A 27,274-nucleotide genomic window follows, 5' to 3' on the forward strand; every position below is an offset into this window, starting at 1 on the left:
TTCATTCAATAAATGTTCCTTTTGTTCGATAAAGTCTCTATCCGAAAACCTCAGTTTTGTTCGCGTTTTCTTCAGTAATCCACAGGCTCAAACGCAGTCACAACAGGCAGATGACAAATCCAAATTGTATCCGTAAAGTTCATAGAAACATGTCAAATGATGTTTATATTCAATCCTCGGGTTGTTTTTAGCCTAAATTATCTATAATGTTTCAACCGAACAATAACGTCTTCAATATAAAAGGTAAACAAGAAAGGCACTCTCTCGGTCGCGCGAATGAAAAAGCTCTGACACGGCAAGATCCACTCATTCAGACTGCTCTTACTCCTTCATTTTTCAGAGTACAAGCCTGAAACAATTTCTAAAGACTTGACATCTAGTGGAAGGCATAGAAACTGCAATTTGAGTCCTAAGTAAATGGATACTGTAATGGCATTGAATAGAAAACTACACACACAAAGATCCTACTTCCTGAAAGGATTTTTCTCAGGTTTTCACCTGCCAAATCATTTCTGTTATACTCAGACATTATTTTACATTTTTTTAGAAACTTTAGAGTTTTCTATCCAAATCTACTAATTATATGCATATCCTATCTTCTGTGCCTGAGTAGAAAGCAGTTTAATTTGGGCATGCTTTTCATCCAAAATTCCAAATGCTGACCCCCCCCCCCCCCCCCCCCCTACCCTAGAGAAGTTAATCGGCCATTCCGCCTTCTCAGAAGAGTGGAGGCTGTTATAGCAGCAAAGGGGGGACCAAATCCATATTAATGCCCATGATTTTAGAATGAGATGTTCATTGGGCAGGTGTCCACGTTCGTTTGGTCATGAATGTATGTGGTAAGGGGTAAAGTGACTAGGCAACAGGATCGACAGTAGCAGCAGTGTATGTGATAATTGTGTGTGTGTGTGGCGAATGTGTGCCGTGCTCGTCCGGCCTTTTCTGTAGTCTACGTTGAGGGAGAAGTTGTTGTCCTGGTACTCTGCCATGTCTAACCTTCCTATAGGCGGTATCATCGTCGTTGGTGATCAGGCCCACCAAGCGCTGTGGCGGTCATGAAAATTTTATCCGACGGTTATTGTCATGCATAAGACTGACGGTATCACGGTAATTGATTTTAATTAACAAACATATATTTAGCATCTCCAGGCCACTGACTTGTGCTTTTGGAACATTCAAATTTCCATTCACCAGGTTCAATGTAACAGCGATAGGTTTAGGCTAATACTTGATACTCAAATTTTCCATATACCCATCATGAGATTGCTGCAAGCTAGCCTATGAAAAATGTTCAACGTAGATGCACAAAGGTTGAGGAGAGAAATGAGGTGACACTATCTGGTTCGAATCCAGGCTGCATCACATCCATCCATGATTAGGAGTCCCATAGAGCGGCGCAAAATTGGCCCTGCGTCGTCCGGGTTTGGCCGGGGTAGGCGGTCATTGTAAATAAGAATTTGTTCCTAACTGACTTGCCTAGATAAATAAATAAGAAATCACTGCACAACACATCAGCTGTATGTGACCAGGTAACAATTACTTTCCAGGCCAAACCATATCGTAACTGCTAAGCACCGCCTCCAGCGACGTCACCATATTAGCTAAAGTAACGTCATAGTCAGCATAGCTAATAGAACTAACGCCTTAGTAAACCCGATACAACGGGTTGTTAAACTTTTTCACCCTCGGACCCAAATTAGATATTCAGTTATTCCTGGGACCCAAGCTTATGAAAACATGCAACTATTCGTAAACATCAGTACATTTCATTGCCCTTATGCCAGCCTAAAACAAATGCAATGTAGACAAATAAATGAAATGTAATAATATAAATAGCTATTCATGTTTTATTTTTCCCCATTTTAAAAACACTTACATCAGTTAGGTTAGGTTGGAACTGTTGCTGATACAATACATTTGTATACTGAATTGGAATAAACTGACCGATCACATCTCACAGAAAAACCCCACACAGTCCTAATGAGAGGTGTGTGTGTGTGTGGCTGGTTGAAGTTTTCAACAAGCGTGTCTATTCTGGGCTCAGTTTTTAACACTGCACCGCTGAGGTTGTGCTCACCATTGAGTCTGTTTCCGTACTTGTACTTAAAAAAACACCCGAGTTGAGAGCCCTGACTCACACAGGTATGTATGTGGTGCCATCAGAACATTACTGCTTTCTCAGTCAGGCAGGAGACCGCTTCTTGCTGTAAATGCGGAACCCAGAACTGTGTGCGTGGTTTGCCTCAAAAAGCATCTTGCTTCAATAGATAGAGCTGTAAGAAGACTGATGGTAAAACAAGTAGAACTACCAGAGACGAAAGAGGATGAACAGAAGGAAAAAGAAGCCTGGCTAGCCCTTCTCCGAGCGGAACCCTTTCATGGGGCCCCCTGGTATCCACCACTGCCGAATCCTCCACCAGCAGACGAAGTTGGTGGAGTCCCAGCCCTTCACAACCAATTTGGGGGTGGCCAGGTGTCTGGTGGAGGAGTGGGAGATTTAGGAGCTGGAATGGAAGATAGACTACCAGCAAAACAAATGGAGCAGAAGAGGGAGGGTGAAGAAGAAGCACTAGAGGACCTCAAGAGAACTGGAGAAATGTTACAAAAGAGAAGAGAAAGTAGAAATACAAGAAGCACATTTAGGAGCGCAAGCAGCAGGAAGGATGTCTGTGAAGAAGAAAGTAGCCAAGATGAAATGAGCAGCAGGGAGGCTGTCCGTGAAGAAGAAAGTAGCCAAGATGAAACGAGCAGCAGGGAGGATGTCCGTGAAGAAGAAAGTACGAAACGTTCTTGCGGCTTCAAGTTCGGTAGCAATACCCGCGCGATCAGGTTGCGCGTATGGTTTCAAATTGAGTAGGCTATACATGAGCCTCCATTGTAAAATAAGAATTTGTTCTTAACTGACTTGCCTAGTTAAATAAAGGTGGGAAAAAGTTCAATAATTGGAGGAGAAGTACGGGGCAGTTATTTTTCCAAGGAAATGTATTTCCTAAATAGGCCTATGATTAGGCTACAGTTTACAATATTGCCTAGAAAGGCCTAAATATTGATCACCCATATTTCTCCGTCTGTAATTCTTCCCACTCCTAAAAGGTAGGCTATAAAAATAGCTCAAGAGAAAGTGCAATTGCAACTCTGCTCTCTTCAAACTACATTTAGCATATTGGCTGATCTAGCCGAGTGAAGGATGTAAGTGCTATGCAATAACGAGGCTGGTCAACTAAATACTCTTGACTGTTGGGTTGAGCCCCGACACAAAGAATACCAAGATATTTTATATGGCATAGATGCACCCCCTTAGTCTACATGACAAACAGATGTGCGGAATGGATCACTTGATATGACAAAGGAGTATTCCCCCAGCCAGATAGCATTTGCTATGAAATAAATGAATAATTCACAGCGGACAGTATCTGTTGTGAAGACTTCTCATTGTAAGGAATCCAGGGTTTGGCCCCGAAAACGAAGTTCCTCTCAACCCGAGCCATCTCTCCCTGTTACCTTCCAGTCAGGCCGGAGCAATCTCCCTCGCATGGATGGAATGTGGCTTGTTAGGTTTATCACCTAAGTCATCTTAAATGTACTGTCAGTGTTAACACAGACACATGAGAGTTCTAAGAACCCTATTCTATTACATAAAACAACCATTTGATGCAATAACAGTATTATAACAATCTTGATTTTGGTAGCAGCAAACCTATTTACATCTCTTATGACTAAAAAGAGCTTCTGGATATCAGAACAGCGATTACTCACCTCGAACTGGATGAATATTTTTTTCCTTTAATGAGTCTGACGCAAAGTATATACTGCTTCTCCGAGACCAAATCCCCATCATTCGCATGAAGAAAAGACAAATACAGGGGGCGGAGATCAGGCTGCCTTGTGAGAATTCTTCGGCGAGTGGGTAACCCACCTCTACCACCCGTTCTATTTTCACTGGAAAATAAAATGGATGATCTCCGTTCAAGGTTATCCTACCAACATTAAGAGTTATAATATCTTATTTTTGGCAGAACGACAACACGGATCATATAGAGATGGCTGGGTTTTCCGTGCGTCAGCAGGACAGAACAGCTACGTCTGGTAAGACGAGGGGTGGGGGTGTGTCTTTGTCAATAACAGCTGGTGCGCAATGTCTAATATGAAAGAAGTCTCAAGGTATTGCTTGCCTGAGGTAGAGTACCTCGTGATAAGCTGTATACCACACTATTTGCATTATTTGTACTTTAGACCACCTATAATCCACACAGAGACAAATACAAAGCTCTCCCTCCATTTGGAAAATCTGACCATAATTCTTGCTTTTAAAAGCAAAAATTAAAGCAGGAAGTACCAGTGACTCACTCAATACGGAAGTGGTCCGATGACACGGATGCTACGCTACAGGACTGTTTTGCTAGTATAGACTAGACAATTTTCCGGGATTCATTCAATGGCATGGAGGAGTATACCACCTCAGTCACCGGGCTTCATCAATAAGTGGATTGGCGACATCGTCCCCACAATGACTGTGCGTACATATCCCAACCAGAAGCCATGGATTACAGGCAACATCCACACCGAGCTAAAGGCTAGAGCTGCCGCTTTCAAGGAGCTGGACACTAAACCCGGATGCTTATAAGAAATCACGCTATGCCCTCAGACGAACCATCACACAGGCAATGCATAAACACAGGACTAATATTCAATCCTACTACACCGGCTCTGACGCTCGTCAGATGTGGCAGGGGTTGCAAACTATTACTTACTACAAAGGGAAAGCCAGCCGCGTGCTGCCCAGTGGCGTGATCCTACCAGACGAGCTAAATGCCTTTTTATGCTCGCTTCGAGGCAAGCAACACTGAATAGCCACTTTACCCCTACGTACAACTTACCTCTACTAACCTGTATCCCCGCACATTGACTCTGTACCGGTAACCCCTGTATATAGCCTCGTTATTGTTACTTTTTATTTGAATTTTTACTTTAGTTTTAGTAAATATTTTCTTATCTCTATTTCTTGAATTGCATTGTTGGTTAAGGGCTTTTTCCGTATTTTCTCAAATGGCCTATTGTTTGTTCATGAAGATGTTTTCTGTTTCACTATACAGTTGGACCGCACAGAGCAGGTGAAAAACTGCCAGGACCCCGAGTTCTCCAAGAAGCTGCTCCTGGACTACCACTTTGAGAAGGTGCAGAAGTTGAAGCTGGGTGTCTATGACATAGACAACAAGTCTGTCGATCTGAAGGATGATGACTTCCTGGGGGGGTTTGAGTGCACGCTGGGACAGGTGAGGATCTAAGAATGTGTGGACCAATTAGTCCGCATCCTTATTATACATTGTGTAATTTTTTTTTTCTTAAGTGTAAACTTAACCCAATGTTGTTATAGAATTTCTAACACGAATGATGGTGTCTCCAACAACCAACCATTTTGCCTTTCAGATTGTGTCCAGCAAGAAGATTACCAGACCTCTACAACTGAAGAAGGGGAAGCCTGCAGGCAAAGGCACCATTACTGTAAGTATTTAACTGGCTGTGTAAATGTTGTGATAACAAACATAAGGCTAATGCAAACATTGTCTTGAGATATTCAAATGAATTCTCTCATTTGTGTTAAATTGTGTGTTTTATAGATTACTGCTGAGGAGATAAAGGATAACAGGGCCATAGTGCTGGAGGTGGAGGCTAAAGGCCTGGATAAGAAGGTACAATCGAGGCACTTCAGTGCAGTCTTTTCAAATGGAAAGTGGCCTACTTTATTAAGATGTAATAAACAGTTCTGAATTCTCTCCCGCCCATTATTTATTCCCCAGTGCTCATGGTTGTCTCTATTGCAGGACTTGTTTGGGAAATCTGATCCATTCCTAGAATTCTTTAAGCAAGGAGATGATGGCAAGTGGCAGCTGGTTCACAGAACAGAGGTACTTATCACCATATTTCTTTGGGGTAGCTGCAACCCAATATGTGGAACAGAGACTGGGTATGTCAAAAAGAAAGTAGGCTTATTGAAAGCGCACATGTAATTGGTTTCTGTCAGTTCTTGCCAGCGAGTGCAGAGATTCGGGCAGACAAGGCTGTAGAGAGGAAGGATCATCAAAGTTGGTGAAACTCAGAATGAACGTCGTAAAATCACTCATACATTGGAAAAACATTGCATGTATCTTAACATCTTAATGTGTTGTGAACATTTGACATCTATCGTGTTTAATTGCGGTTGTGTGGGCTACCGAGGGCAAGGTGAAATATTAAACTTGTCGATGTCCAGTTTCTAAACCCCAATAGCAAGCGTGCTCAAGGGCCGACTTAAGCGTTTGCCTGCCCGGCTACACGTTTGTTAACGAGCTGGTGACAACCAATTTACGAAGTGAGCAGGCAGAAATGGCCTACAGCAGGATTTTTCAATTCCGCTACTGGAGGGCCGAAACACTTTTTTTTGTTTCTACCTGATCGTTAATTGCACTTAACTGGTGTCCCAGGTCTGAGTCAGTCCCTTATTAGGAGTGTATGAAAACCCAGTACGTGTTTTGGCCCCCCCGGACTGTCATAGAACACCCCTGGCCTTCCTTCATACCAGTCTTATACCAACACATATCAGCAAAGTCAAATGAGGATACACACTGGTTGCAGATCTTCATGTTGTCACAAATGCTTTTTTTTTGTTGCTCTGTGTATGGGAACTCAACTGCTTTAATAGTCATGCATTTCCTCAAGGAAAATGACTACGAGACTGAATACTCATTGGGTGTTTATGATGCAGAATACTGGTAATAAATTGTCATGTTTTGCTTTCATAAAAAGGTTTAGTTGTGTATGTGATTAAATACTGATTTAGTAGTTATCCTCCATGAATTTCCTCAAGGACACAGAACAAAATAGGCTACTTCACGCGCATTTCGCCACCCATGTTTCTTTAAAAAGGTTCCGCTTCTTTGCACAAGCCCACCACTACTCTGAGACCAGTCCAGAATACAGCTACCTCATTTTTTATAATTCATTCTGTCTGTTGAAGTTGTTTTCACCAGAACAGCATGTTTGAAACTTTCTCTAATAAAGTAGTATTTGTTTAATGGAGAGCGTATCGTGCCTGACCTTATTTGTCTGTATTGTTATTTTGGCATGGTTGCAATTGTAATTTTTATTTGTTGTGACTTGTTGCTCTCAGCCATTTGTGACCCATTTCAGGAAACTAGGTGTATGTCACTACTTCACAAAGCTGTTTGAACATAAACATTTTTCTTTTTTATTATCACAATTTGTTTTTGGCAGAAAAACGTGAACTTTCATGTATCTTAATAACAAACTTGTATTCCATCTGTAAATACGAATACAATTGTTCAATTACGAGTCTAGTTGGTTTAGCCAAAGAAAAAGTCAGCAACCTTCCCACTAGCCATGAGTGAGCTGGACATGCCGAGAGATGATTTTGGATTGGTTTGCCATATAGCGCGCCTCTGAGCTAGTCAGAATGTCTAGGTAATCCTGTCTAAACGCATCTTTTTTTATTCAGTTACCAATTGAATTTTAATTAAATGAGTTGACTCTTCACATGGGATGATTTCACTGAACAACGAAAGAAAGGGAATATTGAGTGATCCCCCAATTATCCATCGCATCTCCCAAAAACATTTTCAATATACATCTGTAAAATGATAGAGGAAGACAACCAAAGCTTCAGTTTCTAGACTCAGGCTTCAATGTCTTCTCCCTGGAGATCCTCAATGTCCACCTCTTGAACATCAGACTGAGGCCTCATCTTCACTGTCACTTTCCAACCTTTTTGAGCCTGACAGCGAGACATCCTCAACAAGCCTAAAATTTGCCCGGGTGGAAACCAATTTTTCAACCCTTGTATTGGTCAGCCTGTTGCGTGCTTTGGTGTATGTGTGTTCCCAAACAAGGACCAGTTGCGCTCTGAGGTTGCTGATGTTGGTGGGATTTGAAGGATGATTGAGGCAACAGGGGAAATAATCTCAGATCCACTAAGTTCCTTCCACCAGGTAGCAGATGAGATATGTTGGCACGACTGCCATATTGCATCTCCATCCCAAAGCCCTTGCTTGGACGTGTACTTCGCCAGACTGCCAAGAACCTTGCCCTTATCCAGGCCATGGTGGCGAGACACGGTAGTGATAACACCATAGGCCTTGTTAATCTCTGCACCAGACAGGATGCTCTTGCCTGCATACTTGGGGTCCAACATGTACGCTGAGGCGTGTATGAGCTTCAGGCAGAAGTCTTCCCGCTTTTTGATATATTTCAGAACTGCAGTTTACTCTGCTTGGAGCAACAGTGAAGTGGGCAGGGCAGTAGGATTTCTTCTCTTACATCTGCTAGCAGAGTCTGAACATCAGACCGGATGGCATTGTCTCCCTCAAGCCGTGTAATGGCTACTGCTATAGGTTTCAGGCTGCTTACCACTCTCCCAAAATACATCATCCAGAAGGATCCTCTTGATGGGGCTGTCCAAATCGTCAGACTGTGATATGGCCATTTCTTGCAGAGACTCCTTCCCCTCCAGGAGACTGTCAAAGATGATGACAACACCACCACAACGGGTGTTGCTGGGCAGCTTCAATGTGGTGGTCGTCTTCTCACTTTGCTTGGGGAGGTAGTTTGCTGCTAACTTGATGACCCTTCACATACCTAACCATTTCCATGGTTCTCTTGTAGAGTGCATCCATTGTTTTCAGTGCCATGATGTACTTGAGGAGCATATTCAATGCATGAGCAGCACAATCAATGGGTGTGATGTGATGGTAGGACTCCTCCACTTTAGACCAAGCAGCCTTCATGTTTGCAGCATTGTCTGTCACCAGTGCAAATACCTTCTGTGGTCCAAGGTCATTGACTGCCTTCAGCTCATCTGCAATGTAGAGACCGGTGTGTCTGTCCCGTGTCTGTGCTCTTGTAGAATACTGGTTGAGGGGTGGAGTTGATGTAGTTCATTATTCCTTGCCCACGAACATTCAACCACCCATCAGAGATGATTGCAATACAGTCTGCTTTCTCTATGATTTGCTTGACCTTCACTTGAACTCTGCATCCAGCAAATGAGCATACACCCCTCTGGTTGGAGGGGTGTATGCTGGGCGAAGAACATTCAGAAATCTCTTCCAATACACATTGCCTGTGAGCATCAAAGGTGAACCAGTTGCATACACAGTTTGAGCAAGACATTCATCAGCCTTTCTCTGACTACGTCCCTCCGTTGAGTCAAAACAACTTCGAATTCCAGGAGTACCATGAGCTGTTGCTATCTAAGGTGTATTCATCATTTTTCCCTCGACTAGAAGTAGAGGGACTTTTGTCAGAGGTTGCTTGTGAGCACCGAGGGAATTTATGGCACTTGGCCAGATGATTCTGCATCTTTGTTGCATTCTTCACATGCTTTGGCACATTCTCAAATGTACACAGCTTTTCATTCTACATTCGCTGCAGTGAAATGTCTCCACATCAGATTGTGCCCGTGGCATTTTCCTGTAAAGATTAGAAAACAATGAGTTAAAAAAAAAAACAAATACAATTCCATGTACAGATAAATAGTTAAGCAGTTAGATTTAAACAGCTCTTTTGTAAGGTAAATGTTTTAAAATGAAACTTGTATGGAAACAGGTGAATTTAACACTCCTCAGTTAGCAGGCTCAAGCAAGCTAAAACCCACATGGTAGCAAAAACTAACTAGCAGAAAGTGTTAAGTTAGAAACGATTTAAACACTTTTCTGTAGGCTACTCTTTACTAGTTAACAAAAATATATGTATGTCATGAAATATATACATCCCACCCATTATTGTAATCAAAACTTACCAGAAAGCATGTAGTCCTTGGCTCAGACAGGGTAGTGTGGGCTTAAAGCATCTCATTAGTGTGCAAGATCTTGAGAATCAGCTGTACATGTGATGGAAGAGTGCACTGCACATGTGATGGAAGAATGCACTGTGCATGCAGAGGGTTGCAATTCCATTGAATTGGGGATGGTTTAACTAAAATATGCCACAAGACCTAGAATAGCCTTATGTGTGTCCCACAAAAAAGGTTCACTGTTTAAGCTAACTTTTGACGAATTTAAACAAAATTTCCGGAAAGTTTTCCCACTCATTGCAACCCAAGTCTCTTATATCCAATGTAAAAATAAATATAACTAAACATTCGGTCACATTTGAATTTTTTTACATTCTCTTTGTATTTATTTTTTTAGGTTGTCAAGAATAATCTGAGTCCGTCATGGAAGAAATTCACTGTGGCTCTGCAAACATTCTGCAACTGTGACATGAGCAAACCAATCAAGGTATGAATAGCTGAAAGACCATGGCATTTGACAGACCTGCACTAGCATGTAGAGAACTTTCAGAGCTTATGGTGTCCTATAGAACCTGTTGAATTAGATATTGTGACTACAAAAAAGTTGTTTTGTCTTGATATAACCTACAGCTCTATTGTTATGGTATCTCTGACCTACTGTAGCCCCAGGGCTTACCTATGTGTCTGTTACTGGCAGGTCACTTGTTACGATAAGGACGAAGACACCAGTTCAGATATGATAGGCGAGTTTACTTGCACTACCCGCCAGCTTTTGGATGCTAAAGACCGTGCGGTGAGCCAAAGAGAACACCTCTGTCCTTTTGTCTCAAACTCCCTCTCTCCTGTCCCCCTTCCCCAGGTCCACTGCTCTGATTATGATAGTGATGGCTCGCATGACCTTATCGGTGTTTTCCAAACTAATGTGTCTGAGCTGCAGAAAGCTGCCCATGGTTCACCGGTGAGACCATGTATTTTTCTTCTAGCACTTTTACTTTTTGCTTACCTTACCATTAAGCTTCTGTCTCTCTATTGGTCCCACTTGACATTAAATTGTAAAGATACCATGTTGCATGAATTTAAAGTTTTGTGTAATTAATTGTATCCCACTACACAGTAACTTCACTAATTACTCATGTTTTTTTTGCTAGTTTCTGATTACAATTGAATCATTGTTCTGTGCCTTTACAGTATAGATACACATGTAGTTAATATATAATGTATATGGTAAGAGTTGAGCAGCTTAATGTAAATTGTTTCTGCCTATCTAATCATGGTGATAGTTTTGTATTTGAGGAAGTTGTGTATATTGTCCATTGTGATCAGGTGGAGTTTGACTGTATCCATCCAGAGAAGAAGAAGAAGAAGAAGAGTTACAAAAACTCTGGAGTAATCAGTGTCAAGAGCTGCCAGGTAGGTTATAATTAATTATACAGAACAAAAATATAAAATGCAACAATTTCAACGATTTTACTGAGTTACAGTTCATAAATGGAAATCAGTCCATTTTAAATAAATTAATTAGACCTTAATCTATAGATTTCACATGGGTGGTCCTTCTCCCAAGTGGGTGGGTCTATGCCCACCCATGTGAAAACCATAGATTACGGACTAATTAATTTATTTCAATTGACTGGTTTCCACCCACTGGGGTGCCAGCCTCAGCCAATTAGACCATCCCGCAAGTGAGGCCAGATGTGGAGGTTGTGGGCTGGCGTGGTTGCACGTGGTCTGCGGTTGGACATACTGCCAAATTTTCTAAAACAACAGATATGGCTTATGATAAAAAAAATGAACATTCAATTCTCTGACAACAGCTCTGGTGGACATTCCTGTAATCAGCATGCCCAACTGTGCGCTCCCTCAACTTGAGACATCTGCAGCATTGTCTTGTGACACAACTGCACATTTTAGTGTCCTTTTATTATCCCCAGCACAAGGTGCACCTGTGTAATGATCATGCTGTTTAACCAGCATCTTGATTGGCAAAGGAGAATCTCACTAAAGGGGATATAAACACATTTGTGCACAAAATTTAAGAGAAATATGCTTCTTTTTTTGCATATGGAACATTTCTGGGATCTTATTTCAGCTCATGAAACATGGGACCAACACTTTAAATGTTGAGTTTATATTTTTGTTCAGTACAATTGCACAGTAGCTTATCATTATCCCTTAGATTTTACCCTATTTTTAAAAGTTGATACTTCTAAAGCAAATTGTAATTTCCCCCTAGATACAGGCACAGTACACATTCCTGGACTATGTCATGGGAGGTTGCCAAATAAATTTTACGGTAAGTGCAGGCTCTTCAGATACAATCAGAAGTAAGGGGTTGAAGTTTTGTTTATTAGCGCATGTCTAAAACTCAAGCAATATCTTTGATGGATTGAAAATGTGTGATGTGGTTATCCCACCTAGCTATCTTAAGATGAATGCACTAACTAAATCGCTCTGAAATAAGAGTCTGCTAAATTACTTTAAATGTCAAATTGTAAATGGCTGAGGGATGGGGCTGGAGAAATGTAACCACACTCAAAATAGACAGTACAGATTTTACAGCAATTACAAACAATTGAGTAAAACAAGCTTATATTTGCAGTTCTGATGTGGCACGGCAAATAGACTAAGCTCATGAGGCATTTACAAGTTCTTTTAAGAATCAATGGCTAGATCTATAAAATTCCAACATTTGATGTACCATTCCCGGAATGCTTCTTTTAAATGAGTCTTTTATTCAAGCTTTTTGTACCAATATGGACCATCACTCATGGTTCCTATATTTTTCTAAGGTGGGCATTGACTTCACTGGGTCAAACGGCGACCCTCGCTCTCCACAGTCCCTGCATTACCTGAGTCCTGACGGTCTGAACCAGTACCTGTCGGCCACCTGGTCAGTGGGCCTTGTTGTCCAGGACTATGACACGTAAGAACTTTCTGCTCAGTAGAACGCTGAAGAGGGAGAGACCATGAGTAGATGTCTCCCCCCCCCCCCCCACCTCATTTTTAAAATAAATTATCTGGTTTAACGAATATGGTGGGTACGCTCTCCAGCCCATGCTGACACCAGTTCAATGCTGTTAAATTTATGAGAGGAAGATGGAACTGCACATTTTAGGGGGAGAGGCAAAGGGAATCCGAATACAGCAACTGAGATGAATAAGAGCACATGTCTTGACTTCCTGGTTGGGCAGATTTAGGTCATGGAAATGTTTAGCCTTAATGATCCTTACCAAATTGTTATTTCTATAAAGGCGTGGACCTAAATGGACTAACATGGCAGGTTTGGTCTATTACTCTGTGATTCTCTTGTATTGAGACGTGGACAACATCCCTCCATTGTTTTCATGGTAATTGTGATAGTCTACTCAAATCAAGTTTTATGCGCTTCCTCAGTGACAAACTCTTCCCTGCCTTTGGATTTGGAGCTCAAGTGCCCCCAGACTTCAAGGTTAGATAAAACATTTTTTTTAAAGCATCATGGGTAAATATTTCAGGAAAACACGTTTTATAAGTTAGTAAATTGTTGTGTTATTAACCCTGCAGGTATCCCATGAATTTGCACTGAACTTCAACCCAAGTAATCCTTACTGTCAAGGTAAATATTTCCTTTCTGTGAAGTGTGTATGTTAATATAATCCACGTCCATCAGCATGACTATCACCTCATGTTTATTAATCCAACCTGTTTAGATTAAATGAAACCATACTCTGCCTGTTGTTGGCCTAAATGTACAATGATTTATTCATTCATTTATTTGCCATTTTAAACATATAAACCTACAGCGGCCATACTCAACACGGACCGAATAACACGGACTGTATTTTCAACTCAGTCAACCTAATGTGACGATTTAGTTCTTAGAACCGTGGTTATGTGTGTAACCTCCAATATCAAATTGTATTTGTCACATGCGCCGACTACAACAGGTAGACCTTACTGTGAAATGCTTGCTTACATGCCCTTAACCAACAATGCAGTTTTAAGAAAAATACCTAAAGAAAACAAAGAGCAGCAGTAAAATAACAATAGCAAGGCTATGTACAGGGGTACCGGTACAGAGTCAATGTGCTGGGGCACCGGTTAGTCGAGGTAATATGTACATGTAGGTAGAGTTATTAACGTGACTGCATAGATGATAAACAGAGCGGGCGGGGGCACACAATGCAAATAGTCTAGGTAGCCATAGTCTGGGTAGCCATTTGATTAGATGTTCAGGAGTCTTATGGCTTTGTGGTAGAAGCTGTTTATAGAAGCCTCTTAGACCTAGACTTGGTGCTCCGGTGCCGCTTGCCATGCGTTAGCAGAGAGAACAGCCTATGACTAGGGTGGCTGGAGTCTTTGACAATTTCTAGGGCCTTCATCTGACACTGCCTGTTTCGTGGAAATGTCCTGTATTTACCAAATCATGAGAGCAAACCACATACAAGTCAGAGTTATCACAAAGTCCATTTTTAATTATATGAGCTCCATCACAACCCTGTGACTCTCAGATCAATTCAGTGTCTATAAATGAATTCTCTGAGAGTCCCTTACACATTGCAACTGAGATCCTTTTATAGCAAAGACACACACAGCCAGACAGCATTGGCCATAATTTATCATTCAGCTTTGTCTCCTAAACTATGTTATTTTCTCAAACTCAGAACCTAAACAAATCCTCACATCAACAGGCATATATCAAATCCATCCTATCTTGACAAGATCACAGAGACACATTGACTGGCACACAGACATTGTGGAGCCAAGAGATACACGCTTGACCTCTCCCCTCTCTCCGGCCCAAGTAACTTAGTCTTGACAGAGAACAGATACTGCAGCCCCGCCACAGTATTATTACAAAAATAAACATTCTGATGAGAAGTAACTTACAAACATATGATGAATATAAAACATCTTACCTATGTTACCAACTAATTTGGATTATTCCCCAACACCTGGTATAGAGGTCCTGGATGGCAGGAAGCTTGGCCCCAGTGATGTACTGGGCCGTACGCACTACCCTCTGTGGTGCCTTGCGGTCGGAGGCCGAGCAGTTGACATACTAGGCAGTGATGCAACCCATCAGGATGCTCTCAATTTTGCAGATGTAGAACCTTTTGAGGATCTGAGGACCCATGCCAAATCTTTTCAGTCTCTTGAGGGGGAATGTTTTTTTTGTGCCCTTTTCACGACTGTCTTGGTGTACTTTGACCATGTTAGTTTGTTGGTGATGTTGACACAAGGAACTCTTAACCTGCTCCACCACAGCCCTGTCGATGAGAATGGGGGCGTGCTCGGTCCTCCTTTTCCTGTAGTCCGCAATCATCTCCTTTTGTCTTGATAACGTTGAGGGAGAGGTTGTTTACCTGGCACCACATGGCCAGGTCTCTGACCTCCTCCCTATAGGCTCTCATCGTTATTGGTGATCAAGCCTACCACTGTTGTGTCAGGTTTCTGACCTGGCTGTCTCGTCGTTGTCAGTGATCAGTCCTACCACTTGTCATCTGCAAATGTAATGATGGTGTTGGAGTCGTGCCTGGCCGTCCAGTCATGAGTGAACAGGGAGTACAGGAGGGAACTGAGCACGCACCCCTGAGGGGCCCCCGTGTTGAGGATCAGCCTGGCGGATGTGTTGTTACCTACCCTTACCACCTGGGGGTGGCCCGTCAGGAAGTCCAGGGTCCAGTTGCAGAGGGAGGTGTTTAGTCCCAGGGTCCTTAGATAGTGATGAGCTTTGAGGGCACTATGGTGTTGAACGCTGAGCTGTAGTCAATGAATAGTATTCTCACATAGGTGTTCCTTTTGACCAGGTGTGAAAGGGCAATTTGGCGTGCAATAGAGATTGCATCATCGATAGATCTGTTGGGGCGGTATGCAAATTGGAGTGGGTCTAGGGTTTTGGGGATAATGGTGTTAATGTGAGCCATGTCCAGCCTTTCAAAGCACTTCATGGCTACAGACGTGAGTGCTACGGGTCGGTAGTCATTTAGGCAGGTTCTTGGGCACAGGAACTAGGGTGGCGTTATGACATTGCCCTCTGGGTACAGCGAGCACTACCCTCCCTCTGCACCAGCCCTTTTCTATGCACAATCCCCCTACCCCCTGTCTCCTACACCCAGGCTGCTGTGGTCAGAGAGGTTGTAAATTCTTGGAGGAGATTATCTCCTCATGGCCACAGTATAGAGATTTTGGACTGTTTAACCTCTCTAGGGTATGTGGCCAACATGAGATTGCAGAGCGCCAAATTCAAATACAGAAATACTCATTGTAAAAATTCAGAAAACAAAACATTTGACATCGGTTTAAAGATTAACGATGGTGTAAAATACTTGTATGGTTGAGGAATTTTAATTGAGATTTCTGTTGTTTTGAATTTGGCGCCCTGCTATTTCACTGGCTGTTGGCGAGGTGGGACGCTAGCGTCCCAAACGATCCCAGAGAGGTTAATAATTAATGTTGTACTAAAATCGCAGTAGCCTAATGTACAAATTCCTGCACTGTAAGGCACATTTTCAAAATCAAAATAGTTTTGTTTTTAATTAATTGAAATATTTAATTAGTCTCATTTGATGCATTGACCAGTATTCCTCAACATTTTATGCAAAAACATGTAACCCAAGTCATAAAATGTTCGATAAATTACAATATCCATCCAGACTGTTGCCGCCTAGGAAATGTGTGATTGAACTTTCCCCAATAGTATTTGAGTATCACTGACCTACCTACACCAGTTCAAGCTCAAACTGGCCCTGTGTGTTTAATATGTTGCAGGAGTCCAGGGGATTGTGGAGGCCTACCGCATGGCCCTACCTCAGGTGAAGCTCTACGGTCCCACCAACTTCTCCCCCATAATCAACCATGTGGCAGGCATCGCGTCAGGGGCGGCACAGCAGAACAACGCATCGGTGAGTCTAGACCACATGCATCACCTCTTCCCCTCCATCTCATTAAAGGTTATCTTCACTTTTTCAGCTTACCTTTAAAATAGACCATAACAATATAAAACATGAGACTTGTATAGCGCTTTTCAAGGACCCAAAGTTGCTTTGCAATTGTACAAATTAAACAAGAAAACACCAGACTAAACAAAAACATGAATAAAGATGGGTGGGCTCCAGGAAGGGAATGTGAGGCTGCCTGAGAGTCCGGCCCATTCATCATCCACAAAGGATACGACAGCTGGCTCTGGTTCATTGGGCCCCACCGCCCTTCGATCCTTGAGGGGTTTGCAAAACCAGTCAAGGCGACAGAATGGCCGGACCTCCTCCGCCATTGCACCAGCTGTTGTCATTGGCAGCTCTATTGGCCCACGAGTGTGAAAGATTCAGCAGGCTACTGGCATTACACACTTGGCTAAAAGATTACTGTAGCTCTGTTGAAATCACTCTTTATAGATAACTTTGACACCTGGAAACAGAAGATGCTCTACAGCAGTGGTTCCCAAACTTTTTATAGTACCGTACCCCTTCAAACATTCAACCTCCAGTTGCGTACCCCCTCTATAGCACCAGGGTCCGCACACTCTCTCAAATGTTTTTTTTTGCCATCATTGTAAGTCTGCCACATACACTATATACAATGCATTTATTAAACATAAGAATTAGTTTTGTCACAACCTGGCTCGTGGGAAGTGACAAAGAGCTCTTATAGGACCAGGGCACTAATAATAATCAATAATTTTGCTCTTATTTAACCATCTTAAGTATATAACCTTATTTGTTAATCGAAAATTGTGAATAACTCACCACAGGTTAATGAGAAGGGTGTGCTTGAAAAGATGCACATAACTGCAATGTTGTATTGGAGAGAGTCTGTCTTAAATCATTTTCCACACAGTCTGTGCCTGTATTTAGTTTTCATGCTAGTGATGGCTGAGGTTCCACACTCGCATAGGTACGTGGTTGCAAAGGGCCTTGCCACGGGAGGATACTCTGAGCGCAGCCCAATCAAGAAATCTGGCAGTGGCTTCTGATTTCAATTACATTTTCACAAAACCGCTTGTTGCAATTTCGATGAGGCTCTCTGGTTCAGATATTGGTAAGTGGACTGGAGGCAGGGCATGAAAGGGATAACAAATCCAGTTGTTTGTCATCCGTTTCGGGGAAAGTACCTGCATAATTGCGCACCCAACTCAAGTGCTTCGCTATTTCACATTTGACATTGTCTGTAAGCTTGTTCATTTGGACACAAAAAATCATACAATGATGGAAAGACCTGTGTTTTGTCCTTGTTAACTTCTTGATGCACCCATCCCGTTTAGCGGGATCATATGTCAACATCCGCTGAATTGCAGAGCGCCAAATTAAATTACTAATAATATTTACATTTCATGAAATCACAAGTGCAATGTAGCAAAACACAGCTTAGCTTGATGTTAATCCACCTGGCGTGTCAGATTTCAAAAAAGGTTTTTGGCGAAAGCATACCAAGCATTTATGTAAGGACATCTCTCTCAGCAGACAAAACATTACAAACAGCTAGCAGCAAAGTAGATTGGTCACGAAAAGCAATAAAATGAATCGCTTACCTCTTTGATCTTCGGATGTTTACACTCACGAGACTCCCAGTTACACAATAAATGTTCCTTTTGTATCATAAAGATTATTTTTATATCCAAAATACCTCCATTTGGTTGGCGCGTTTTGTTCAGAAATCCACAGGCTCGAGCGGTCACGACCGGGCAGACAAATTCCAAATAGTATCCATAAAGTTCGTAGAAACATGTCAAATGTTTTTTTATAATTAATCCTCGGGTTGTTTTTACAATATATAATCGATAATATTTCAACCGGACTGTACCTTCTTCAATAGGAGAGAGAGAGAAAATGTCTGCTCCAAGCTGTTGCACATGCAAAACGCTGCTGGCACCCAGCCATACAATGACACGATGTGATCTTTCTCGCTCATTTTTTTAAATAAAGCCTGAAACTATGTCTAAAGACTGTTCACAACATGTGGAAGCCATAGGAAAAGGAATCTGGTTGATATCCCTTTAAATGGAGCAAAGGCAAGCAATGGAACAGAGAGCTTTCAGGAAAAACAGCACTTCCGGGTTGAATTTTCCTCGGGTTTTCACCTGCACTATCAGTTCTGTTATACTCACAGACAATATTTTGATAGATTTGGAAACTTTATTGTTTTCTATCCTAATCTGACAATTATATGGATATTCTGGGCCTGAGAAATAGGCCGTTTTTCATCCAAACATCAAAATACTGCCCCCTTCACTCAACAGGTTAATGAATACATCAAAACTATGAAATAACACAGTAACCAAAAAAGTGTTAAACAAATCAAATACATTTGAGATTCATCAAATTGCCACCCTTTGCCTTGATGACAGCTTGGCATTCTCTCAACCAGAGGTAGTCACCTGGAATGCATTTTAATTAAAAGGTGTGCCTTAACTTAATTTGTGGAATTTCTTTCCTTATTAATGTGTGTGATCCAATCACTTGTATTGTGACATGGTAAGGTTGGTATACAGAAAATAGCACTATTTGGTGAAAGACCAAATCCATATTATGGCAAAAACAGCTCACATTTTTATTTAACCTTTATTTAACTAGGAAATTAATAAAAAAATCCTATTTACAATGAAGGGTTACACAGGGCCAAACCTGGACGACGCTGGGTCAATTGTGCGCTGCCGTATGGGACTCCCAATCACGGCCAGTTGTGGTCGAACCAGGGTGTCTCTAGCGCTGAGATGCAGTGCCTTAGACTGCTGCGCCACTCGGGAGACGACACATAAGAAAAGAGAAATGACAGTCCATTACTTTTAACCTCTCTCTAAGGTACGTGGGACGGTAGCGTCCCACCTTGTCAACAGCCAGTGAAACTGCAGGGCGCCAAATTCAACACAACAGAAATCCCATTATTAAATATCCTCAAACATACATGTATTTTACACCATTTCAAAAAGGCTTGACAACTAAAGCAAACCAAACGATTGTTAGGTGAGTGCCTATTCACAGAATAACACAGCCATTTTTCCAGAGAGATGATTCACAAAAAGCAGAAATATAGATCAAATTAATCACTAACCTTTGATCTTCATCAGATGACACTCATAGGACTTCATGTTACACAATGCATGCATGTTTTGTTCGGTAAAGTTCATATTTATATCCAAAAATCGGAGTTTACATTGGCGCATTGTGGTCAGAAATGCATTGTCTCAAACATCCGGTGAAAGTGCAGAGAGCCACATAAAAGGACAGAAATACTCAAACATTGATAAACTATACAAGTATTTTAATGGAAATATAGATAAACTTCTCCTCAATGCAACCGCCGTGTCAGATTTCAAAAATGCTTTACGGCGAAAGCACACTTTGCGATTTATGTTAGCTAGCCAGAGAAACGCATACAGCCATTTTCCAGCCAAGGAGTCAGAAATAGCATTAAAATTAATCACATACCTTTTGATGATCTTCATCTGGTGGCACTCAGGTCTCAATGTTAGACAATACATTTTTGTTTGTTTGATAATGTCCCTCTTTATGAGCAAAATCCTCCTTTTTGTTCGCGTTTTGTCCAGTAATCCGAATTCAGAAGGCGCGGGCGGGCACTAATTCCAGGACGAAAAGTTTTTTTTTTTAAAGTACAATAAAAGTTAGTAGAAACATGCCAAACGTTGTTTAAAATCCATCCTCCGGTTGTTTTTGTCATAAATAATGAATAATATTTCAACCGGACAAAAGCTTTGTCAATAGGAAAGAAGAAACAAGAAAGGCGCATTCACAATCAGGGCGCATGGCTGATGAATGGAAATTTCCACTGGTCACTGATTGAAAAATGAGGGAGATTCAGGCTTTTACTCTGAAAGTGCTGTAACAATGGTCACATGTAGAGGAAGGCACAGAGCCCGTGAACTGGGTCTTAAGTCTTTGTATGGTGGATAGGCTTTCAATGGAAAAACAGCCTTTCAAAATAATAGTACTTCCTGGTTGGATTTTCCTCGGGTTTTTGCCTGACATATCAGTTCTGTTATACTCAGACATTATTTAACAGTTTTGGAAAGTTTAGAGTCTTTTCTATCCAAATCTACTAATTATATGCATATCCTATATTCTGGGACTGAGTAGCAGACAGTTTAATTTGGGCATGCATTTCATCCAAAATTCCGAATGCTGCCCCCTACCCTAGTGAAGTTAAGACATGAAGGTCAGTCGATCTAAAAAATGAATGTTTCTTCAAGTGCAGTTGCAAAAACCATCAGGCACTGATGAAACTGGCTCTCATGAGGACCGCCACAGGAAAGGAAGACCGAGTTACCTTTGCTGCAAAGGATGTTAATTAGAGTTACCAGCCTCAGAAATGGGCAATTAACTGCACCTCAGGTTGCAGCCCAAATAAATGCTTCAGAGTTCAAGTAACAGACATCTCAACATCAATTGTTCAGAGGAGACTGCATGAATCAGGCCTTCATGGTCAAATTGCTGCAAAGAAACCATTACTATAGGACACAAATGAGAAGACTTGATTGGGCAAAGAAACACAAGCAATGGACATTAGACTGGTGGAAATCTGTCCTTAAGTCTGAGTCCAAATGTGAGATTTTTAGTTCCAACCAACGTGTCTTTGTGAGACGCAGAGTAAGTGAACAGATCTCCTTGTGTGGTTCCCACCGTGAAGCATGGAGGAGGTGTGACGGTGTGGGGGTGCTTTGCTGGTGACACTGTCTGTGATTTTATTTTGAATTCAAGGCACACTTAACCAGCATGGCTAACACAGCATTCTGCACTGATACGCCATCCCATCTGGTTTGTGCTTCGTCCCACTATCATTTGTTTTTCAACAGGGCAATGACCCAAAATACACCTCCAGGCTGTGTAAGGGCTATTTCACCAAGGAGAGTGATGTAGTGCTGCGTCAGATGACCTGGCCTTCACAATCACCCGACCTCAACCCAATTGAGATGGTTTGGGATGAGTTGGACCTCCAAGTGAAGGAAAAGTAACCAAGTGCTCAGCATATGTGGTAACTCCTTCAAGACTGTTGGAAAAGCATTCCTCATGAAGCTGGTTGAGAGAAGGCCCAAAGTGTGCAAAGCTGTCATCAAGGCAAAAGATGGCTACTTTGAAGAATCTCAAATATATGAAATATATTTTCATTTAACACTTTGATTCCATATGTGTTATTTCATAGTTTAGATGTCTTCACTATTATTCTATAATGTAGAAAATAGTTTTAGAAAATAAAGGAAAACCCTTGAATGAATTGGTGTCAGCTTTTGACTAGTACTGTATGTAAATGTGATATTTTTTAAAGTTTGAAAAAATGTCTAAAGCTGTTTTTGCTTTGTCATTATGGGGTATTGTGTGTAGATTGATGAGAAAAAAAAACACAATTTAATCCATTATAGAATAAGGCTGTAACAAAATGTGGAAAAAGTCCAGGGGTCTGAATACTTTCCGAATGCACTGTGTACAAACATGATGCAAATCAGACATTTACAATACAAGCCTACTCAACAGTTATGAAAGTGTCTTTGTCAGAATGAACACAGTGGAAAGCAGGAAGATTTGCCATGTCTAGCGCATGTGTGTTCATTTCAAACTAAATCAAATTTAACAAACTGTTCTGTCCTCTTTAACTTCCCTCAGCAATACTTTGTCCTGCTAATCATCACCGATGGCGAGATCACGGACTTGGACCAGACCCGGGATGCCATCGTCAAGGCCTCACGGCTGCCCATGTCCATCATCATCATCGGGGTGGGCGAAGCAGACTTCAAGGCCATGGAGCTGCTAGATGGAGACGACGGCGTACTCAAGTCCCTGAGTGGCGAGCCCGTGACCAGGGATATTGTGCAGTTTGTGCCCCTCAGACAGTTTGCCAATGTATGTTTATTTTAATCTGCATTTGTCATTGTGAAGTGTATTGTCAGTACCAGTACCACACCAGTTTGGCGAGGAATTGAGAAGATTCACAAGTGTACATCAGTAATAGTATCAGTGGGTAGTGTGGCACCATTCCATAACACTTTGGCGAGATATTGACAGGTTTTACGTACTTTTCTGTCTTGAATTTATTTGTATGTTTTGTTGCACTGCTATTGGAGCACTTTCTTTCTCACTGTCCTTCCGCCCTCTGCAGGCCCCTAAGGAAGCCCTCGCCCAGAGTGTCTTGGCTGAAGTGCCCAATCAACTTGTGTCCTACTTCAAGTTGCTGAAACTGGATCCGGTCAACATTCCTACCCCCAAAGCTTAGTGGAGCAAGTAGAAATGCAGCACTTTGCATTCCTAGCCACATGAGGGAGCCACCACACAGGGTTTTGAGTATGCCCACTATCGGATGTGAAAATACTGAAATTATTTCTGTCAATGCTCATTTTGCCTTTTGATGCCACTTATGACAATTCTGACATATATATATATATTCTTTTTTCTACAGTCATAGATATTTCTCATTCTTTGCTGCTTCAGATATTCTTCTTTCATTCCTCTGGAAGTAACAAGGAGTTCAAGAAGGGTGATGTTGAAAAATAGTGGAAAGGAGAGCTTTAAATAAAGCCAAAATAATCATGCATTTCATGTAATGCAGCTTCAAACATTTGATTAAATAAAGTAGGCTACTCGCGTAACACAAAAGTTTGAACTCCTCGATCAGACCAAGAGCGTAATTGCGTTTTGGTACACAAACTCTGTGTTGCAGAAGCAGTGCGTTCTGTGTGGCGCATACATGGATTTATCCAAAGTATGCATTAAATTGTATTTGTAGACTTGACGGAAATAGTAACAAAAGGTGAATGTTGAACTTTTGTTTCACACATCCAGTAAAACGATTGTATTATGTAATGAAAAAAGTTTGACCACCAGAATTGATTTTGCAGCATTGCTGCAATGATGCTGTAGGTCTGATCAAGGTGTTACATCTTCAATATAATAATAATAATGGCTACAAATGCTTAGCTTGCACCGCACGTTACATGTTTCTAAAGGCTTCTGTGTGCTTTGGTTCGGCTGGCACCTAGCAGAAATTGGCTCGGTGAACCGAACGAGTGTGCTTGCATACTCCCTTAAAAGACCTTCGCTCTAGGGGGAAAAAAAAGCAGTGATAGTACTGTTTGTCCAACTTGAGACTCTGTAGCCAGTATACACTTCCTCAAAATAGTCAGAAATAATCTAAGATAACTGAAGAAATCTGTCATAAATGTTTACTTTGTTGAATGACGGAGCGTAGCCTAGTGGTTAAAGCATTGGACTAGTAACGGAAAGGTTGCAAGATTGAATCCCCGAGCTGACAAGGTACAAATCTATCATTCTGCCCCTGAACAAGTCAGTTAACCCACTGTTCCTAGGCCGTCATTGAAAATAAGAATTTGTTCTTAACTGACTTGCCTGGTTAAATAAAGGAAAAATAAAATAAAAAATATATGAACAAACTATGCCAAACTGTTTCGGATAGGAAGCATGCGGACGCCTTTTGTCTCGTGTGGCCAGCCTTTCAAATCCCGTATTGGAAGTCTGGCCATCTTCAGATTTTGATTTTTGAGTTTGAAGTGGCTGCATTTGTTTTGTATCTTGTACATGTTCATGTGTTGCAAGTCAGAATCTCTTTGGAACTATACCAAACTCCAATTTAGAACCTCAGACTTTAACTCAATGTGTTTCTTAGCAGTATTTGTTGGGCAGTGGCAGTGTGTTTGTAGCCTACTTTTTTTTTTTCTTCGGGGATACTTCACTTTATTTCATCTTTATTTTCATTGCAAAGACGCTTCCTCCGTTATAGAGGTTAGGCAGGGTGATTCTACGTTATCAGTGCAAACATCTTAATTTCCTAATTGTGTTTATTACATCTTGGCCATTATCATTCCACCACTCAAACTTGAATACTTGTGCATGGCCTTTTGCACTGCTTATTAACCTTTATGCAATGTAGTTTTTTTACGATAGTGTATGTCACATTATGAGAGCTGGTATTATACACCACCGTGCACTTAATATGCTTAAAGTGTATGTCACAAATGTCAAAATGTAAACCTAACTGGAGACAAGTCATTTTTGGAGGCATGACGCTACAGTATAGGTAGTAATAGGATTGGTAGCTAGCTAACTCTAAATCAATCTATAAAACTCTAGCGAGCTAACTGAAACAAACTGATGTGGCTCCAGTAATGTTCACATTTTGACGTTTGTAACGTATCCAATTTAGAATGGTATTCTCATGCTGGAGATTAATTAGAAATGTATGCTAAATCATATTAATCTGCTGCAATATAATGTATGCTATGGATTGCTAAAGTTTTGTACCAAAGATAAATAAAATGTGCCTTAATTAGAGTAGTGCTGTAGAACTTCTCACATTGTTTACTACCCCCATTTGAACACCATATTATTATCAGGAAATTGCTATTGATCCAGATGTTAGATGCTTTCGCCTATTCTATTTTCTCCCTAAAACAATGGAAACTAAAATGATAGATTTGAGAATGTAATGTTTATGTATTTACATTTATAGGGTCGTCCCACATGTCCATATCTTGGTCATTGATTCAGACAAAGTGTTGATTTTGATGCAATTTGAAAGCATACAAACAGGGTTGTCATTTTTACACCTTTTTGACGTCAATTAACAAACCATGTTTATCTTGTGTTATGCTGTAGTTTATACCCTATTTCACATCAAATTAGGTGTTTGTTATGCCCACCATACTCTTTAAATACAGTACAATATTAAAATGTAACATTTCAACTCCAAATGGTACCATAAAAATTGTTACAGGTCCACCCATCAGAGAATGTTGACTTGAATGGGAATATCCATTGTTTTAAATAATATTGTCAATCTTCTATAGCAGGGGTATTCAACTCACCCTACGAGGTCCGGAGCCTACTGGTTTTCTGTTATACCTCATAATGAATTCCACACACCTGCTGTCTGTCCCAGGTCTAAATCAATCACTGATTAGAGGAGAACAGTGAAAAAAATACAGTGGAACTGGCTTTGAGATCCAGAGTTGAGTTTGAGGGTTCTATAGGAAACGTGTTGAAATCGTAGAAATATAGATGATCGAATAGACCCCTCAAACGAGACTCCAGGTGTGTGTGAAATAAATTCCGGTAGAACAAAGAACCAGCAGGTGTCGGACCTCGTAGGGTATGAGTTGAGTACCGCTGGAATAGACCGTCCCATTCAACGGTGAGAGGACCGGCAGCCATCTTTGTGGTTAGTAGTTGGACTTTAAAATGTCAATACTATTTAATACCTATGGCGTACCAGCTAAATTGTAGTGGTCTGATTGAAATTACACTCCCTGTTATCAAGTGTGCTGATGGTGGGGACAACGAACACCACAGATTTTGTAAAATAGGGTCTCCGCTACAATATGTGAATATGAAAAACTGAGTTAGTGAGTTTAGATAATTGACTATTATTGATTAACTTTATTTTAAACAACCTTATACAGTGAGACGATGGCTGTTTTTCAAAGGGGTCTCTGTATTTCCGAAATGTGGTGTGCAATTATAATTAAGACAAATGTTCTATTATATTTTTATTTTATTATTTACGAAAATGAGTTCTCTGTGCCATGAATCTGGTTAGCTTTAGGAATGTGCTTTTGAGGCCAAAGTGGATTTGGGTGTAATCTACACATTTGAACAGAATCTTAATTTTTTTGTTCTTGCCCCACATTGTTTGGGTTACACAGGGCCATGGGATTGATTTTGTGTTCGTTATACAGCAAGACTGATGGCAGCATTTGTGCAATTTAGATCAGAAAAAAACACACTTTCTAACTTAATGCCAAACAGTTGTGTTATGAGATTTAATTGAACTAAATTAAGGAGCCAACACAAATTATATAAAAATGAAATATCATTGTAATTGTAACCAAGAGACACCTGGACTAACTGTGACAGATATTTCTGAGCCAGGCCTTTGTTTATTTTCTTTTCCTTATCTAAGCCTAGCCATACTTACATTCAGCCAATTATATATAGAATGCTTTCGTTTTCACCCTTTCTGAAATATAGCTTTTTGCAACATGTCTTTTGCATTCTGAAATAAATACATATTTCAAAATGACTTGCCTGGTTGCGGTTTTATTTATTTTTTACCCCCTTTTTTTCTCTCCAATTGGTAGTTAGTCTTGTCTCATCGCTGCAACTCCCGTACGGACTCGAGAGGCGAAGGCAGAGAGCCGTGCGTCCTCCGAAACACAACCCAGCCGCCCTGCTTCTTGACACAATGCCCACTTAACCTGGAAGCCAGCAGCACCAATGTGTCGGAGGAAATACCGTACATCTGGCGACAGTGTCAGCGTGCACTGCGCCCGACCCGCCACACGAGTCACTAGTGCACGATGGGACAAGGACATCCCTGCCGGCCAAACCCTCCCCTAACCCGGACGATGCTGGGCCAAATGTGTGCCGCCCTGTGGGTCTCTCAGTCACGACCGGCTGCAACAAAGCCTGGACTCGAACCCAGAATCTAGCTAGCACTGTGCCACTCGGGAGGCCACTGCTTCCATTTTTTGTAATTAGTTAATGCTGTAGGTAG

General features: G+C 41.3%; 1 protein-coding gene across 2 annotated transcripts in view; it reads left to right on the forward strand.

The window, feature by feature from the left end:
• Positions 1–26,800, forward strand: part of LOC139370704 (copine-3-like) — a 41,060-nt gene extending 14,260 nt beyond the window's left edge. Inside the window, exons 3-16 of one of the 2 annotated variants that reach the window (XM_071110343.1) lie at positions 5,094–5,273; positions 5,428–5,502; positions 5,619–5,690; positions 5,823–5,906; positions 10,182–10,271; positions 10,482–10,577; positions 11,108–11,194; positions 12,018–12,077; positions 12,574–12,707; positions 13,178–13,232; positions 13,328–13,379; positions 16,535–16,668; positions 22,375–22,611; positions 22,868–26,800. In XM_071110343.1, the coding sequence (XP_070966444.1) occupies positions 5,094–5,273; positions 5,428–5,502; positions 5,619–5,690; positions 5,823–5,906; positions 10,182–10,271; positions 10,482–10,577; positions 11,108–11,194; positions 12,018–12,077; positions 12,574–12,707; positions 13,178–13,232; positions 13,328–13,379; positions 16,535–16,668; positions 22,375–22,611; positions 22,868–22,981 (1,470 nt within the window). In that variant the 3' untranslated portion in view covers positions 22,982–26,800. Of the gene's footprint in view, positions 1–5,093; positions 5,274–5,427; positions 5,503–5,618; positions 5,691–5,822; positions 5,907–10,181; positions 10,272–10,481; positions 10,578–10,643; positions 10,743–11,107; positions 11,195–12,017; positions 12,078–12,573; positions 12,708–13,177; positions 13,233–13,327; positions 13,380–16,534; positions 16,669–22,374; positions 22,612–22,867 lie in introns of both variants that reach the window. The other variant, XM_071110342.1, reaches the window with a different exon arrangement.
• The last annotated feature ends 474 nt before the right edge of the window (positions 26,801–27,274 follow it).

This window comes from Oncorhynchus clarkii, chromosome 17 (assembly GCF_045791955.1).
Source record: "Oncorhynchus clarkii lewisi isolate Uvic-CL-2024 chromosome 17, UVic_Ocla_1.0, whole genome shotgun sequence".
Lineage (NCBI taxonomy): Eukaryota > Metazoa > Chordata > Actinopteri > Salmoniformes > Salmonidae > Oncorhynchus > Oncorhynchus clarkii.